The sequence below is a fragment of the Chionomys nivalis genome, chromosome 1 (genome assembly GCF_950005125.1).
Source record: "Chionomys nivalis chromosome 1, mChiNiv1.1, whole genome shotgun sequence".
Lineage (NCBI taxonomy): Eukaryota > Metazoa > Chordata > Mammalia > Rodentia > Cricetidae > Chionomys > Chionomys nivalis.
Window position 1 is genome coordinate 193,613,368 of NC_080086.1, and position 17,541 is coordinate 193,630,908.

Sequence of the window (17,541 nt, forward strand, 5' to 3'; positions counted from 1 at the left end):
TTCCTCAAGACATAGTAATACCACTTTTGGGTATATATCCAAAGGATGTTCAATCGTGCCACAAGGACATGTGCTCAACTATGTTCATAGCAACATTGTTTGTCACAGCCAGAACCTGGAAACAACCTAAATGCCCCTCGACCAAAGAATGGATAAGGAAAATGTGGTACATTTACACAATGGAGTACTACACAGCAGAAAAAAAATAACATCTTGAATTTTGCAGGCAATGGATGGAGCTAGAAAGCATTATTTTGAGTGAGGTAACCCAGACACAGAAAGACAATTATCACATGTACTCACTCAATAGGTGGTTTTTAAACATAAAGCAAAGAAAACCATCCTACAACCTACAATCCTAGAGAATTTAGACAACAATGAGGACACTAAGGGAGATTTAAATACATCTAATTAATCTACATGGGAAGTAGAAAAAGACAAGATCTCCTGAGTAAATTGGGTGCATGGGGACCTTGGAGGGAGGGTTGAAGTGAGGAGGCGAGAGGCAGGGAGGAGAGCAGAGAAAAATGTAGAGCACAATAAATAGCAATAAAGAAATACTTCTTTGAAAAAAAAAAAACAATTCATGTACACGTTTGTGATCTGTGCAGCACTGGACACTGAATTCAGAATCCGGCTGCAATGCTTTACCACTGAGCTGCTTCCACAGCAGGAAGTACAACACTTAACTTTCACGCTCTTTGCAGTAGTTTCCTATATATTATATTATTATTTGGTACCTAAATGGAGACAAGTGAGACCATCTTACCAAAATCACTGCCACCCTTATCAGTAAAGTCATCTATGCTATCTCAGAGTACTATACCCCACTATTACAATTTTCAAAGTTTTATTTTCCTATTTCTAATTATATAATACATAGACTGATATACCAAATATCAACAGGAGATACAGTGTTTCAGTATTTTTACTATACTATACTTTGAACAATTTCTAGGCCAAAATGAGCTATCAGAATTATCACACAACCGTACTTAGACATACTTGCAACAAAGCGTCCATTACCACTAACTTTTATAAACTGTTCTATAGAGCATAGGGCGCTAGCAAGCTACAGACCTACTCTTCAGTTCTGCATAACCACTTCACTCCAAACGAGAAAGCTACGATCTCCCTTTGTCTTTTCTCTCAAGCGTTTTCTACCTTTCAGACAGCCCTTGACTCTAACCATTCTTCCTCTTCCAATTAAACAGTACCTTCCCCCCACTTTCTGTTCTTAGCAGCTTTAGTACTCACTTGGACAAAAATGCTTTCCAAGATACTTGGTGCTTCATTCTTCTGCCTACATTATTATTAAGTTTTAAGTCTTTCAAAATAAAAGCATAGGAATACCAAATTTTCTAGGTACATATAATAGAAAACTATGTTTTCAGGTTGTAGCAAAATTAAATTAGAAATAGAGTCCTTTTTGGGAGGAAGAACTCAATAGCATATCAACCCAGGGTCTCACATGTATCCTTTTTTAAATGGCTGATGTGGGAGTGATTTTTTTCTGATCTGTTGCTTTCATTGGTTAATTAATAAAGAAACGGCCTAGGTCCATTTGATAGGCCAACCCTTAGGTGGGTGGAGTAAACAGAACAGAATGCTGGGAGAAAGAAGCCGAGTGAGTGAGTCGCCATGATTCTCCCACTCCAGACAGACGCAGGTTAAGTGGCACTACACACTTATCAGACTATCAAGTGCAGAAGGCTTTCTCTGAAGTAAAGGTAATGATGTTCAGGCTAAAGATCTAACTTTTTTTTTAACTTTTAGAATGAAAATAAATATATTACAGTCAATGGCATTTTTTATGGTATAAATGAACTATAATGTGTTAAAGGTGGGCCAGAATACAGAATAAGTAAGAATTGAAACTCAGAAATAATTGTCTATGTGCGTTAAAGATAAATAGCTATATACACCTTAAGAATTTAAGTGAACTATACCCAATAATAATAAACAAAAAACAAAACTTGTCATGCAGTGGTGGGGCATGAGGTGGTACACGCCTTTAATCCCAGCACTCAAAAGGCAGAGGCAGACAGATCTCTGAGTTTAAGGCTAGCCTGGTCTATAGGGCGAGTTCCAAGACAGCCGGGGCTACACAGAGAAACCCTGTCTCAAGAAAAGTGTGTGTGTGGGGGGGGGGGCCGCAGCAGTAGGGTGGTAATTCTTGGGTTTTGACTGATTTGTTTCTCTTAAGGATCCTCTAGCAGACTGAACTTTATTCTCTCTCTCTCTCTCTAGTAAATTGAACTTTATCCCCCCCCTCTATTTCTTTATCAATTGAACCTTACCCCTCCCCCCTTCCCTCCCTTCTAAGGTTACACAGGACATATGTTTCAATCAGACTCAAGTAGAAACATTTTCCAGATCACAATATGCTTTTCATAAGAATCTATACTGGTCTAAACAAAAATATCATTTAGTATCCTACCAAAAGAGAAAGTATATACTAAAATATTGCTTACAAACAACAGCAGTTCCAACAGACATTCCTCAATGTATATGATTCTCTTTAAAATGAAAAAAGAAATACATGTGGGAAAACATTATTAAAGCATCATTTAAGAACATTTTCTTTATTAATTTATCCTGAGGCATATATAAATGGAACTGTCTAATACTTACTGCTTAGCACCATACACTTTTCCTTTCAATAAAAATGTATATAGGATATTGGTTACGTAACTAAGAACTATCCACATCCTTTCTTTAGCAGATTCTATGAACTGCCAGTTCTCAGAACATAACCTAATACCTTTTTCTGAAGATGCCCCTTCATTCAGGATTTGGATTGCTCTCCGAATATCCAGGTTGAACAAAGCCACTGCAGCAGCTCTTTCCCATTCTCCTTCTTGAACAAGAGAGTTCAAAAATGGTCCCACATCTACATCTGTTCCTTTCTTTACCCACCCACAAAGCTGCAATGCTAAAATCCTCTCTTCATTTAAGTTCTGAATATCAGTTTGTTTGTCCAAGCCACTCCAATTATGTCTGCTGCTTTCCACCATTCCTAAAAACAGAGAATGTTTTATATTATTTTATTGTTATTTTGAAATATATTAGGCAACAGTTCAGCTTTACGAAAAAAAATGTCAACAGCATTTAGGATATTCAATTTCTCAGCCATAATCTTACAATAGCATAAATAAGCAGTATACTAAAATTTTAAAACATTTTACACCATAGTTGAATTACTAAGAAGCTACTGCTATAAAAATGCATGCTGAGACTCACTAAGCTGAGTCATTGCTTCAACTCTCTAGGCTAAAATAGATGCCTGTTCTCTAACTCATCACTTGTTTCCTCTGTGTCCTACACAGTATTTAACAGAGATTCTCACATCTGATCTCTCACTAGAACACAAGCTCCAACAGAGTAGGGAGTTGAATTATTTTATTTGCAAGGAATGCCCTCTGCCTTGGAGCCCCAAGCACTAGAGTTCTCTTCATTTCCTCCTGCATATGTGTGGTCACACATTTCTTAGCAAGAGAGACTGAACCACCTCTGCCTGACTGCTATATGCTGTATAGCTATCCATATGCATGAAAAAATGAGATTACAGTCATCAAAGGACTTCAAGGTAAACAATAAAGAAAAAATACAATGGGAATGACCTGACTATATATCACTCTGCTATTAAGTTAGAAAACTATATATTATCTTTTTTTAAAGGAAAAAAAATATTATTTTTCATAGCATTACACTGAAATCATGGTAGCTGGTTATAAATGCAAAGTAATTTAATTTAAGCAAATAAAGATAAAACAAACAAACATGAAGTTTAGTTTATCAATTAACTATAAGGAATGTGTTATAGTTCTACAAAGTTTTATGACCAAACTATCAAAAATACAAAAAGTATTTTCAGAAAAAATTAAATTATGAATGAGGAAATGTGAGTGTCCATATTTCCTTTATTTAGTAATTTACACATGTAACTTACAGCAATTATATACTTATGAATATATATATATCAATGATACTTATATAAATAACTTGGTCAACAGCAAATAGATGAGCTTTTAGAATTCAATCAGCTTGCCAGGTAGTAGTGGCACAGGCCTTTAATCCCAGCACTCAGAGGCAGATACAGGTGGATCTCTGTGCGTTTGAGGACTGTCACGGCTACAAGGAGAACCCTGTGTACAGGGAAGGGGAAGGAGGTTCAATCCACTGACTGTAGGCTGAATGAAGTAGGGCCCTAGGATTCCTACAGCTTGGGAACCACACCCTTGAATAATCACCTCCTCTGGAATTTAAACTGAATCTGTGACTTGCTTCTAGACAACAAATCATAGCAGAGAAGAAAGAATCCTTACTTGACTGTGAGTGACTCAATGGGCAGTTATGTAGTCTAAGCCTAAGTTAATCAGGCCAACCCTTAAAGAGAGTCTATAAGTAAGAGATGCAGTAGGAAAGACCTCTTGGTCTTAAAGCAGTCAGAGCTACCATCTTGTTAAGAAAGTCTGTGGGAAGCAAAGAACTGTAAACAACCTTGAGGACCCATGGGTAGGCCCCAGCCACCAACCAACCAGAAAGAAGGACATAGCTTAGTTCTACAACTACAACTACAAGGAATCCTCAGTCTCTCAGCCTCTGGTTCCCTAAACCCTAAAAACGACCCCCACTCTAGTTAGTAAAGGACATGTGCATATTTCTTTCAAAAGCCAAAAATTACCTAGATCCAATTCTTTCCCATTCCTAGGAATTTTATCTCCTACATGTATCTTCAACCTGTTTCTGCAGTTTTTGAACTTGACCAACAACCACATGAATTTGGAAGAATATTCGTAACTCTAGAAGGAACTACACTTAGCCACAACATTCATCTTAGCTTTGTGAGACTTTGAGTAGTACTTAAGTACTACTAAGTAGTGACTCAAGGAGACAATGAGACAATCTATGTTAGAGAAGAGCAGCAAGTGATCCAAAGCTGACTACAACTGATCTGTCAAAGGATTGAAAAAATAAGCATTAACATGAGAATAGCTGAATGTGGTGGTGCATGCATTTAATCCAGCATGGTGGCCAAGACAAATGGATCTCTATGAGTTCCAGACCAGCCTGGTCTATATAGTGACCAGGACAGCGAGGACTACATAGAGAGACTCTGTCTCAAAACAAACAAAAATTATATAAAGAAAAATATTTAAAACTAAGTTATCACTTTTAAGTTAAACTTTATATATGTACATCTATGTATATAAATAAAAATCACTTAGTTTAAACACCTTACAAGGAATAAAAATAGGTCTAACCTTTCCAATTTACCTAAAATTCATACTTTTAAATAACTTGTATGATTATCAACGTGATGGTGGTTTGTGACAAGTCTAAAATATTATCTTTGTCAGTATTTTAAACTATACCTTTTTGCTTTACAGAAAAGTTGTAAGGTAAATTAATAAACTAATTAAATAATTACAGCTGAATTAATAATTCTGTGTTGTTGTGAATTAAACCTGGCCTTGAATGTGCTAAGCAGTTCTGTTGCTGAGCTATATCACCAGCCAAAAGGGATTTTCCCTGGAGGGGTTAGCAGCGGGGGTAGAAGGTAGAAAGGTTGGAGATGGGAGTGAAAAATGCTAAGTACCCATCTATTCCTGAGCTGAGCAACACTGTAACACAAAAATTACCTCCCTCCAGACAGGCTCTCATGGAGTCCAAGCCTGCCAAAGATGACCTTAAATTTCTGAGCCTTCTACCTCCACTCCAAGAGCTGGGACTATAGAGTTGTTGGACACATACAGTTTTAGCAGTGCTGGGGATTAAACCTGGGCTTCATGCATGCTAGGCAAGAATTCTCCCAACTCCAGCCCCAAATCACTTATTTTTCAATAGAATATTTTTAATTTAATGAATTGAACTCTGGCAGCTGAGGGATTCTTTCTTAGTTTGGCAATTATGCTGTGGGTAATTAGGATTATCAAAAGAAATGTGATACCATTAATTTCAAATGCATCATTACACTACGATTTTAACATCTATAAAATTTTTAACAATCTATGAAAATCTATGCATGATATACATATCAATACAAAAATGGAAAACTTTTCACTGAATCTCATATTGCCCATATTCATAGGATCAATACTTTATTAATGTTTGCAAAGGAAACAGCATATGCAAACATTAAAATACCAATCCAAAATAAAAGTCTCAAATCACCAATCAGATAATATGTATTTGTATGTCACACACATACACACACACACGTATGTGTATAATATATATATATATTATATATGATAAAATAATACACTATAAGAAAACTTTGGTGTTAAGGAAACAAAAACACAAAATCTTAGCTATTTTGTTCCTTTAAATCAATTTGAACAGATAAATTCTCTAGATCAAAGTTAAACTTTTTCAAACTTTTATGTGTTGGGTGAAAAGTCAGCTAGTCTTTTATTATACAACCCTCTGCCATATTAAAGACAGAAAGTGGGGTGAGAGAAATGGCTTCAGTAGTTAAGTCCTATACAACCCTGAAGACCCTGAGCTCCACCCCCTAGACTTCACACGGAAGGCCAGATGGGAAGCATCTGAATCCCAGCACTCTAATGGGGACAAAGACAGGAACTTCATCATGGGCTGGTGGACTGGAGCATGACGTTCATAAACAGCAAGAAAGACCCCTCCGCAGCAAGGGGGATGGCTAGAAGTGACCTCCAAAAGTTGTCTTCTGATCTCCACATGTGTGTAGCAGCACGTGCATGCCCACACTCACACACAAACATGGCTTTTCCAATCAACATTTAAGCATGCTTAATTTTATGTTGAAAGAGAAAAGAAAGCAACAACAGCCTTCCCTCTATTCAACGTTAGCTCCTGCCACTAGCTATCATTGTATCCTCCCTCATACAGCCTGTTTTTAATTATTTATAGTTGATGATCTCTCTTCATACTGTTCAGCTGTTTCAGTCGACTAAAAGTGATTTCTTTCCCTTGTCTACATGAATATATGGTTCCATTTTTTCCTAGCCCACCACTGTTCCTTTAAGGCATTTCTTTCAGCTCTTACAACAATTTCATCTATTCCATAGAATATCAGGATTTCTAACATATTGCCTGCTCTCTGGTTATATTCCTCCTATATTCTGAACTCTTAGCCCATTGTCCAATACCATACATTTTACTGACATAGTACTTAATTCTTTGTGCCATGCAAGGCATACATCCAAAGAAAATAGGTTCCCAAAAAGCCAGAAGAAGCAGTAGAGATAAATTCTGGTGCCACTGCCAGTGGCCCCTCAGTCTGCCCCAGCCATGCCACTGTCAAGCACACTCAGAGGGACCACTTTGGTCCCATGCTTGGTCCTTCCCAATCCGGCTGGAGTTGGTGAGCTCCCACTAGTTCACGTAGACTGTTTCAGTGGGTGAACCCATCATGGTCTTGCTCACATTGTCATTCCTCCCACTCTTCAACTGAACCTCAGGAACTCAGTCCAGCTCCCTGATGCAGGTCTCGTGGCAGCAGTTTTTAAACTCACAAACCATGGTATATTCAGGTTCATAAATAGTGATATATATTATGCCTGCCTTTTTATTTCTGTTAAAGTAAGTAGAGTAAGGCAGTTTCTCATTAAACTTACTCATTTTATTTCTTCTGATAAAGGTTACTCTTTCTGGTATAGTTCTAATGGGAAAACACCAAAATGAAACAGATCTAAAGCTTTCCATTCATCTTTCAGCACTGAGCATCAAAGTAATTTCAAAGTCCTCGGAGAGAAAACCCCCTAGAACAAATGCAGCGGCTTAACTGCATCCATGCTAGTAGCATGGTGAAGCAAGTCCTATAAAACGATGGCTTTGACTAAATTCTTCTTCTAGCATCTTAACTGGGTAGAGTACAAACAGACTAATAAAGCGTGGAGGTTGAACCCTAAGAGACAATATAACATTACCATAATTAACTCCAACAAAAAGAGTAAGAACACTGCTTAAAGCAACCAGTCTGAAAGTAGGTTTTTGTTTTTGGAAGGAAGGTGTCTTTATTCATAAATAGTTTATCTATTTAAATCTTACATTACTTTATTCATTAGCTGATTCCTTCACTTATTCATCAAGAACTTTCAGGTATTCTTCAAGTTAGGCCATACTTCATGTCATAGCATAGTTCTTGTGAAGGTATTTGGGAAGCAAAATCAAAGGGATCTTCTTCAGTTAAGAGAGCTTTTAATTTAGTCTTTAAAACACAAGATGCTGTGATAAAATCCAAACTAACAATCAGCATCTCATAAATGCACTTGTATACTATCTCCCCTAAAGTGGGTCTTCAAATAAATAGCACAGAATAATAAATGAAGAGATTTAAGAAAGGTCTACATTACATCAAAGAATCAACATTCCTTCCACAAAACATCCGGATATAATAAATACACTCAATATACCTAACAAGTCACTAAAATATCTGATCACAAAGCCAAGAGAGAGTTATATAAAGTATTTATTTATGTACACAGTCCTGAGATAATTTTAATTTTAATCAACTAGGAATCAAGAGTCGAAAAGTTATAAACATATTTGAAAATATAAAATGGAATTTTCTTACCCAAAGATGATTTTACTATTGATTTAATTCCTGCATAAACCAACGATCCTTTGTTGCCTGGAGATTTTTGATCCATATCTTCTGTATACTGCTTCATAAGTATTTAAATGCATAGGAAATACTGGTAATTATGCACAATAAAATATCTCAAAGTTAAAATAATTTAATTAAGAGCAAATCCACAGTAAGAATCTATACGATTAAGACAGTTCCACTTTACTGACCACCTTTCCACACCCAGTCTACAAACTAAAACTTTTAACAGTTTTAAATGATTTCACCTCAGAATTTTAGACTATATAATTTGTATTTAAATACAAAACATTCAGTATGTTTACCCAATGTACCTCAAAAGTTAGCAAGACAAAGGATATAGTGCAGAGTATACCAGAGTGACTTGAGTTGTGGGTCTTCATTTCCAGCTAAAATGTGGTTTCTCCATACCTGCTCTGTATCAAGTCCGTATCTTGATAAAGCCCGGAGGCGCATTTTTGTTGCTATATCTTTTTCTAAGGAATTATCACTTTCTTCTTCTGCACATTCGTACAAATGACGACCACAAGCCCACATTAAAGATGTAATTGGGCTCCAGGCAAGAGATATCCTTTCAAAAACAGTGAAGTCAGACATTGTTCGGTTGGGAGTTACAACTATCATTCGATTTTGACTTGTTGGATGCCATGCAAAGGAAGCAATGTAATTGTCACAAGGTTGCACACTTCTTTCAATTATTGTGGGTTCAGTTTCATCCCCAATGGGCGTAGGTGTATGCTGCATATCATACAGCCTAATAATATTACTATCCCTTGTTAAAGTAGCAAGCAGACCTGTCCTAGTTGGACACCATGCTACTTTTGTCAAGGGCTTTGGCTGCTCAGTCAAAGTCAAAACTGGCTTCTCAAATTTTCTAAGATCCCATATTGCAACCTGACCTTCATAGAAGGAAGCAACGCGATCATGGAAGTATGGGTCTACTGTCACTCCTTGAACAGCTTTTGTATTTACAAACATCTTCTGGCTTGTGTTCCGAAGATCAAATATGGCTAGGTTACGATGCATGCCAGCAAGGAGAAGTTTCTGGTCTCGTGGAAGCCAACAAAGAGATAGACAAGCATCATTTTGTCCTAACTCATACAGTGGTTTTGTTACTAATAGTGTTGTTTCAGCTTCACCTGCTGAAAGTCTTACTTTTTCCATGGGAACAATATCAGGAGTATATTTGCTGCAGATATCCCATATTAGAACTGAAAAGTCAGCTCTGTGCTTGTCCAGACCAGCAGCAAGCCAGTTACTATCCAGTGGATTCCATGCAAGAGTATTGCATTGTCGAGCATGTTTTGGGACAAATTCTTTTCCTATCAAATCTTTAAACTTAGAATTATGATCTTGACCGAGACTTGTAAGTACAACTCGACCATTTGCTTGTCCAACTGCTAGGAGACATTCAGGATCATAATTGAGATACCATGCAACACATTTCATATAAGGTGTATCTGAATTTATTGACAGTAATGTAGCCGCAGAGTCTTCAGACAAACGTAATGATCCAGCTTTAAGTTCTGAATTCACAGCCGACTCCACATGATAAAGGCTCAGTTCTGAGTCACATACAACAAATCTATCAACCTGGTGTGGTGCCCACAAAATATCAGGCTTGGTACCGCTCATGTTTATTGATGGGCGCAAAAAGTCCAGTCAGGTCCATTCACTGAAAGTGTTGAAAAATAAGAGGTTTAAATATCAGCAAATCACATTCCTTAAATTGAATTCTCTACACAAAACCCTTTTTTCTCTATATTTGTATTTTTCTCTCCACCTACAGATTTAAGAAAATATTCACTTGATTAAAAATGGAGAAAGAAGAGTAACCACTTCCTACAATAAAGTGATCTAGTAGGAATCCGACAACCCTATCCCAGCTTTATTTCCCATGATAAATTATCTTAATTATACAGCTACAGGCACCTTCAATGTAACCTCAGGTTATAACAACTTCACTATGATGAGTAAATTAGTAAGTACCAGACCAGTGAAGGGGGAAAACTTAAAAGTAGCATGAATCAAACTCCTAAGCTATGGCTAGAGCAGCATGCAGTGGAACACTCTTCAATGGTAAATGTTCTGTATTTATGCAAACAAGGGAATTTCTAACCAGAGAGCTACTGAGTGCTAGTTACTTCACTTTTGACTGATATATATGTATAAAATAATGAGGCATACGAATTTGAAGTGTAATATGCTAGGACATTGGTTTTTTCAACTTTCAACAATAAGAATCAGGCTTCTGTAGCAGAGTAAAAACTGGAATGTACAAAAGAATTATAAAATTTATCCTAGATTTGTTATAATTAGTTTTAGGATGCCTTTCTCACCCTTCAATAATAAAGGTATTTAGATTAGTACTTCCCAAATTTCACTCATTAGTAGACCACTTATAATGCTATTGAAGATTTCTCTTTAAACTGACTCTTTTTTAAAATCAGAACATCAACTTTTAAGTTCATCAGTAGTTTCAGCAACCATGTGTATAGTGTATAATTATATTTTAATATATACTAAAATAATTATATTATTTTAAAAAGTGTTTGATTGTGTTTTGCCTAAAACTTTCCTGTTTATGATTAGCAGTACACATATAACACTTACTCTGGAAAAATGAGTTATGTGACCATGAGAGGCTCTTAGTTTTTAATTTTACAAGGTTTGGTAAGTTTTGACTAAAAATGGAATAGTTTAAAAATCTTATTTGAATAATAAAGACTAGATACAAATTTTAAGTATTTCTAAGTGGCTGGCAAGAATTAAAAGGCTGGATATAAAATTAACATAATATTTATAAATTTCACTACAAATATATTTTTACAACCACGTTTCACCTATATTTACTCAAAATATCAGGTACAGACTAATATGCATTCCTAATAAAGATAAACTTTGATAAGTATTCAACTCACACATAATTGCTTTACCTCCTAATCTTGTAAATATTTTTAGATATGAATTCCCAATTTAGAATTTTGTAGACTCGGGGCTGGAGAGATGGCTCAGTGGTTGAGAGCATTGCCTGCTCCTCCAAAGGTCCTGGGTTCGATTCCCGGCAACCACATGGTGGCTCACAGCCATCTGTGGTGAGATCTGGTGGCCTCTTCAGGCATACATATAGACAGAATATTGTATGCATAATAAATAATTTTTTTTAAAAAAAAGAATTTTGTAGACTCAAAAATATAATTTTTAAAAAGTTTTTTAAAAAATAAAGTGTACAAATTGAACTCGGGGGGATCTTAAAAAAATAAAAAGACAAGAATTTAAGAAGTGTTAGAAGGAAGGAATACATTTGAGAAGTGTAGGAAGTACATATGGTGAAAATACATTGTACATATGAAATTCGATAAATATTTAACTTTTAAAAAGATTTTATTTTTAATTATGTGTATATATGCAAGTCTGAGTGTTTATGCACATGTGTACAGTGCCTTTAAAGGCCAGGAAATGGTTTTGGACCTCCTAAAGATGGGAGTGATGAGCTATTGTGAGCCATCTGATGTGGGTTCTAGAAAATGAACACAGGTCCTCTGCAGAAGCAGACTGCTCTTAACCACTAAGCCATCTCTCCCACTCTCATATAATTTAGATGATTAGCAAAAAATATTTATGAATTCTCATACTGGATTTATTTTCTTCTTTAACACTTCCGCAGCTCAGGATCAGTCATTTCAACTATATCCTTAATATCACTTTCACTTATTTCCTTTTCCAGTTTATTGTTTGCTTTTCCTTATTCCTAGATTATTCTAATTATTTACCTCTTTCCCGCATCTACTCAAGGTACTACACTGAAGACATTCTCAAGGTACTATAAACTGCATGAGAAATCAAGGTATATATAATTTCCAGTCTGTGATACTAGCTCAACAATTCTCTTAATCATCTTTCCACTATGATCCTTTAAAAGTCAGAATAACCTTTGTGTTGTTCATAGGGGTGAGCATGCATGGTTTACGTGTTCATGTGTACAGGTGTGTGTGCAAAAATGCAAACATATGCAGGGCACGGGTCATGTTAAGATGTCTTCTATCAGGGCACTTGCTGCTCTTCCAGAGGACCCAGGTTCCATTCCCAGCACTCATGTGGTGGCTAACAACTACCTGTAACTCCATTTCCCACCCTCTTATGGCCTCCACAGGTACCAGTCACGAACGTGGTACAGACATGTACACAGATACAACCACACACATACAAGATGTCTTCTATCACTCTCTACCTCATTTTTAATATAATATTTCTAGCAATTCTTTGGGAATTTCATACGTACAGTGCATTTGACAATATTCAAAGACCCTACTCTTCCCAACTGCATTTCTTCCTTCTCACTCCTTCCAAATTCTTGGCCTTATAGTTTTCAAGATAACCCACCCCATCCAATTCATACACTTTATTTTTTGAGCCAAGGTCTCTTACTGAATTTGGAGTTCACTTATTTGGCAACACTAGTTGGCTAGCAAACCCAAGTAACCCTTCTGTGTTCTCCATGGCCTCTCCAGTGCTGAAATTACAAGTCCATTACCATGTACAGTTCTTCACAGAGATTCTTTTTTTTTTTTTTTTTTTTTTTGGTTTTTTGAGACAGGGTTTCTCTATGACTTTGGAGCCTATCCTGGAACTAGCTCTTGTACAAGAGGCTGACCTTGAACTCACAGGGGTCTGTCGGCGTCTGCTGGGATTAAAGGTGTGTGCCACTACCGCCAGGCCTTCACAGAGATTCTAAACTAATGTCTTCATGAGTGTTTAGCAAGCACTATACTGAGTCATTTCTCCATACCAGAATAATCATTGTATAACACGAGCAACCAGTTTACACAATTAATTTGCCAATTAATTGTAAATACCTTCAGCCTCTACCTATTGCTCTAACCTTTTGCCATACTCTACTTGCTGTGTTTTAGCTACATTTTTTTTTTTTCAATTCCTGGAATCCACTCCAATTCCCAATCACCTTATCTTTGCAAACGATGTTCTCCCTGGCTATAACATTCCCTCACCCTTTTAATCAACCACTATATTCTCACTGAATAGTATTCTTTCTCTTTAATCCACTTGAGTCTTTTCTACTAGATTATGTCTTCCAAGACAAAAAATGAAATATCTTTTGTTTTCCATTGTACTTCTAGTAAAAAGCATAGAACTGTCACTTAGTAGATGGTGAATATTTGTCTAATGAATGCATGTGTTCAGGGGCCCCTGAACACTTCTCACAACAGTTATTTCAACATTTTGCCTATTTCCTCGTGCTTCCATCCTTTCCTACCCCAGAAGAATCAACATTTCTTTTTTGTAGTGGAACCTGGCTCTAAGCCAAGAACAAAGCTCTCACTGTTATAATTGGTTCCAGTGACAGAAGGCATTCTAAAAGGAGATTACTTTAATACGTTGTATTCTATTATTCTGTAACTGTTTATTTATTTAGCACCTTGTATATTCTGGGCACTGTTTTCAACTCTGGGAATACAGTGTTAAAGAGGGACAGATAAATTCTATTCTAACAAAACTGCATTCTAATAACAGATTCACCCAATAGAAAAGAATTTGAAAACCAAAAAATGAGAAGGAAGCAAATCATATAATAGGAACCAGCTAAGACAGCATAAAGAAAAACTAGATGCCACCTAGAGCAATGGTTCTCAGCCTGTGGTTTGTGACCCCTTTGGAAAGCTCTACCTCCAAAAAATATTTACATTATAATTCATAACAGCAGCAAAATCACAGCTATGAAGTAACAACAAAAATAATGGTATAGTTGTGGGTCACCACAATATGAGGAAGTGTATTCAGGGTCACAACATTAGGAAGGTTGAGAAGCCCTGCCCTGGAATAAGAGATAACAGGCATACCTGTGTCCTCACTAGTAGAAGCAGCTCCTCAATAAATATTCACATGTCTTGAGATTCTTGCTAATCCCCTGGGCAAAAAGAAAAAAAGAACTCAATACTTATATAAACATACTTTAACCTAGGATTCCATACTATAATTTTATTCTTAATATAAAGTATATATGGTTGAAAAAACTTAGATTACATACAGGAAAATACAGTTCAAAAATTCAAGTGTTACTGTAAACTAGGTATACTATAATCTTGGCATTAGACAGGTGGAGGTAAGAAGATCAAGAGTTCAGAGTCGACCTCAGACACAGGAAATATATCTCAAAAACAATTTAGATCCCTGTTTATGATGGTTACTTTGAACGCAAATTTAACATAATCCAGAATCACCTGATAAGAGAATCTCAATGAGGGATTGTGTAGATTAGATTAACCTGTGGGCATGTCTAAAGGGGATTTATTATCTTGATTATATTAATTGAAGTAGGAAGACCAATACAATGTGGGTGGTACCATTCCAGCAGACAGGGGATCCTGAACTGTCAGAGAGCAGAGAAAGCTAGCTGAGCAGAGAGGATGCACAATTAGTTTACTGACTTTAGCTCCTGACTACAAAAGTGAAGTTACTAGCTGCTGCAAGTCCCTGCCACCTTGACTTCCCCAAAATGAAGGACTGTAACCTGGAAAGTTAGCTAAAATGGACTCTTCTCCCTGAGGGTTCTTCTGTTAAAGTCTTTTATCACAGCAGCAGAACTGAAACGAAGACACTGTCATTTTAACGCTGATTTACATGATTCTCGGTGAAGAACGAATCAGCACTCTTATGCTATGCTTACAAAATTCTGTTACCATTCACAAAATTATGACAGGAACACATACAAAAAATCACAGACCTTTTGAGTTAGAAATGAACTAATGAATCTTTTTCATTTTGTGAGGGGATGGAGTCAAGAACAGATGGCTTGGTTCCTGTGCCAGGTCTGTCAGCTCCCAGCTTAGACAAGTACTGTAGAAAGGACCAGCTACCCAGAGTGAAATGAAAATGGCAAGGAGTGACAGTGAAGCTGCTGGCCAGGGAGGCTAGCAAAGATGGCCCTGGAAAAGGCAATGTCTATAACCACCCTGAGGAGATCTAACACACAATACAGATGGTTCTTGCTCACTAACATACATACTATGAATCTGGAAGAGAGAAAAGTAAGTAAATAAATAAGGACTCAGAAGTTCTTCAGTCACTTCCTAGCTTAGACTCTTACCAGTCCCTTAATAGTGGGTAAATCTACCTTATTTCCTCCTCACAAAGTTCTGCCTTCCAAGACTAAGGGCTCTCTGCTTCACACAGATGATGGTATCTCTACTATTCTTCAGACAGCCCTGGGACTGAATGCTTTCAGATGCTGGAGACATTGTAAAATTCGCGAAGAGGTAGAAGTTTGCAATAATTTAGGTTCTTATCTTCAGACTTAGAAATTGCTCATTTCCCTTCAATGGTTTCTCAGCAAATGAGAACCATGGAGAGTCTGTTCTCCACTAGAAACACCTATAACACTACCCAAAAGAAATACAACGAGCCATGGCCTGTAATTCTCTAGCAGGCATAGTTCAAAAGTAATAAATGAAATTTAGAATATCTTTTAACTTAACCTATCCAATCAAAAATGTTTAAAAATATACAACCAACGTAAAGAAATTACTAAACTTTTTACTTTTTTTATTAAATCATGGGAATCTAGTTTTTACACTTAAAACGCGTCTCAACCCCACGTGGCTACTGGACACAAGTTCAATACACTACGATAACGCAAAAATATACAAATATCTGCTGTGGGGTGTGTCTTCTTTCTTACCGAGCTACATCGCTGTACGATACAGTTTCGGGAAACTTGCAGCACTAGCATCTCCAAGACGATGCATTGCACACATCTAAATTTTCGTTAAGATAATAGTTATTCAAAACAGTCGACAAGAGTAGTCATTTGCTGAGCAATTCGGCAGGCAGAGGCTTCATTCCTCTCAAGGAATTTGCATTATTCGTATAGGTAGCGAGCAGAGAACAGAGCTCACAGGGTGACAGGCCCTTTAACAAGAATTTAATAGGGTACAACTGGAACTCATCATGTTGTTATTCCGGGTACACCAGGCATCTGATCGCGACTCCCACGTCCCAGACACCCGGCTGAGCCGCTCGGCACAGGGGGACGCGGTTCCACACACGCGCCGCCGGCCGCACAGAGGACGGCTGCCACGCGGCCGCGGGACGCCCGAAGGCTCCACACGAGGCCGCCGGGCGCCGGACCGTCCCACTGAGCAGAACGCCGCCCGCCCGCGAGGCACTGAGGCAGTGGCCGCAGCGGCCACCCCGGGGCCCGCCCGCGCCGAGACCCGCTCCGGGCCTCACTCACTGACCTGAGGAGGTGGCGCGCCGCCACACAGCCGTTTCCGGCCTGACGCCGCCCCGCCCGCCGCGGGAGCCGCGCGCGGGTAAGATGGCCGCCGAAGCGCGGGCGGTGACCCGGGCCACCCGCGGGGCCCACGACCGAACCGCCGCTGCGGCCTGGGAAGCGGACGCCACGCCCCGAGTCACGCCCTCCCCGGCCCGGCCCCGCCCGGGGGCGGGGCCACCGCTCGGAGTCACCGCCCCCTCTCAAGCGCTCCGCCCAGGGGAGACCCCGCCCTCCTTCCAAGCGCTTCGCCCAGAGGAGACCCCGCCCTCGCCTGTGGGCGGAACCACAACCTAGAATTTCCGCCTTCCTCGCTCGCGGCTCCGCCCAGCGCAGGCCCTGCAGCCGTGAAAGCTAGCCTGGAGTTTGCGTTTATTCTTAGGAGCCAGATAGCAGGATCAAACCAGTGCACACGCTTTGACATATGTGGTCCATTTTAATTAACACTGAAAAGTAATGACGGGCGATGTAGTAGAAAGTTAAGGATTTGGGGCTCATGATTGCTCCCTTTGGTTATCAGGAACACCAAACCACCCTTTGTTCCAGTGTACCTCCTAATCTGCCCTCCCGTTATCGAACCTGTCAGGGCTTCCCTTCAAGTAACCCTTACCTGGTAGCCTAATACTACGCCACAACGCCTGCATCAATCACTTCA

At 38.4% G+C, this 17,541-nt stretch overlaps 1 protein-coding gene across 3 annotated transcripts in view; it reads right to left on the minus strand.

Moving 5' to 3' along the window:
- Mios (meiosis regulator for oocyte development) overlaps positions 1–17,000 on the minus strand; it is a 34,109-nt gene extending 17,109 nt beyond the window's left edge. Inside the window, exons 1-5 of one of the 3 annotated variants that reach the window (XM_057775679.1) lie at positions 16,852–17,000; positions 14,455–14,522; positions 8,938–10,271; positions 8,564–8,662; positions 2,765–3,019 (exon numbers count right to left, since the gene is read on the minus strand). In XM_057775679.1, coding sequence (XP_057631662.1) covers positions 2,765–3,019; positions 8,564–8,662; positions 8,938–10,231 — 1,648 coding nt within the window. In that variant the 5' untranslated portion in view covers positions 10,232–10,271; positions 14,455–14,522; positions 16,852–17,000. Of the gene's footprint in view, positions 1–2,764; positions 3,020–8,563; positions 8,663–8,937; positions 10,272–14,454; positions 14,523–16,292; positions 16,818–16,851 lie in introns of those variants that run through there. The other 2 variants (XM_057775687.1, XM_057775696.1) reach the window with 2 other exon arrangements.
- Between the last annotated feature and the right edge of the window lie 541 nt (positions 17,001–17,541).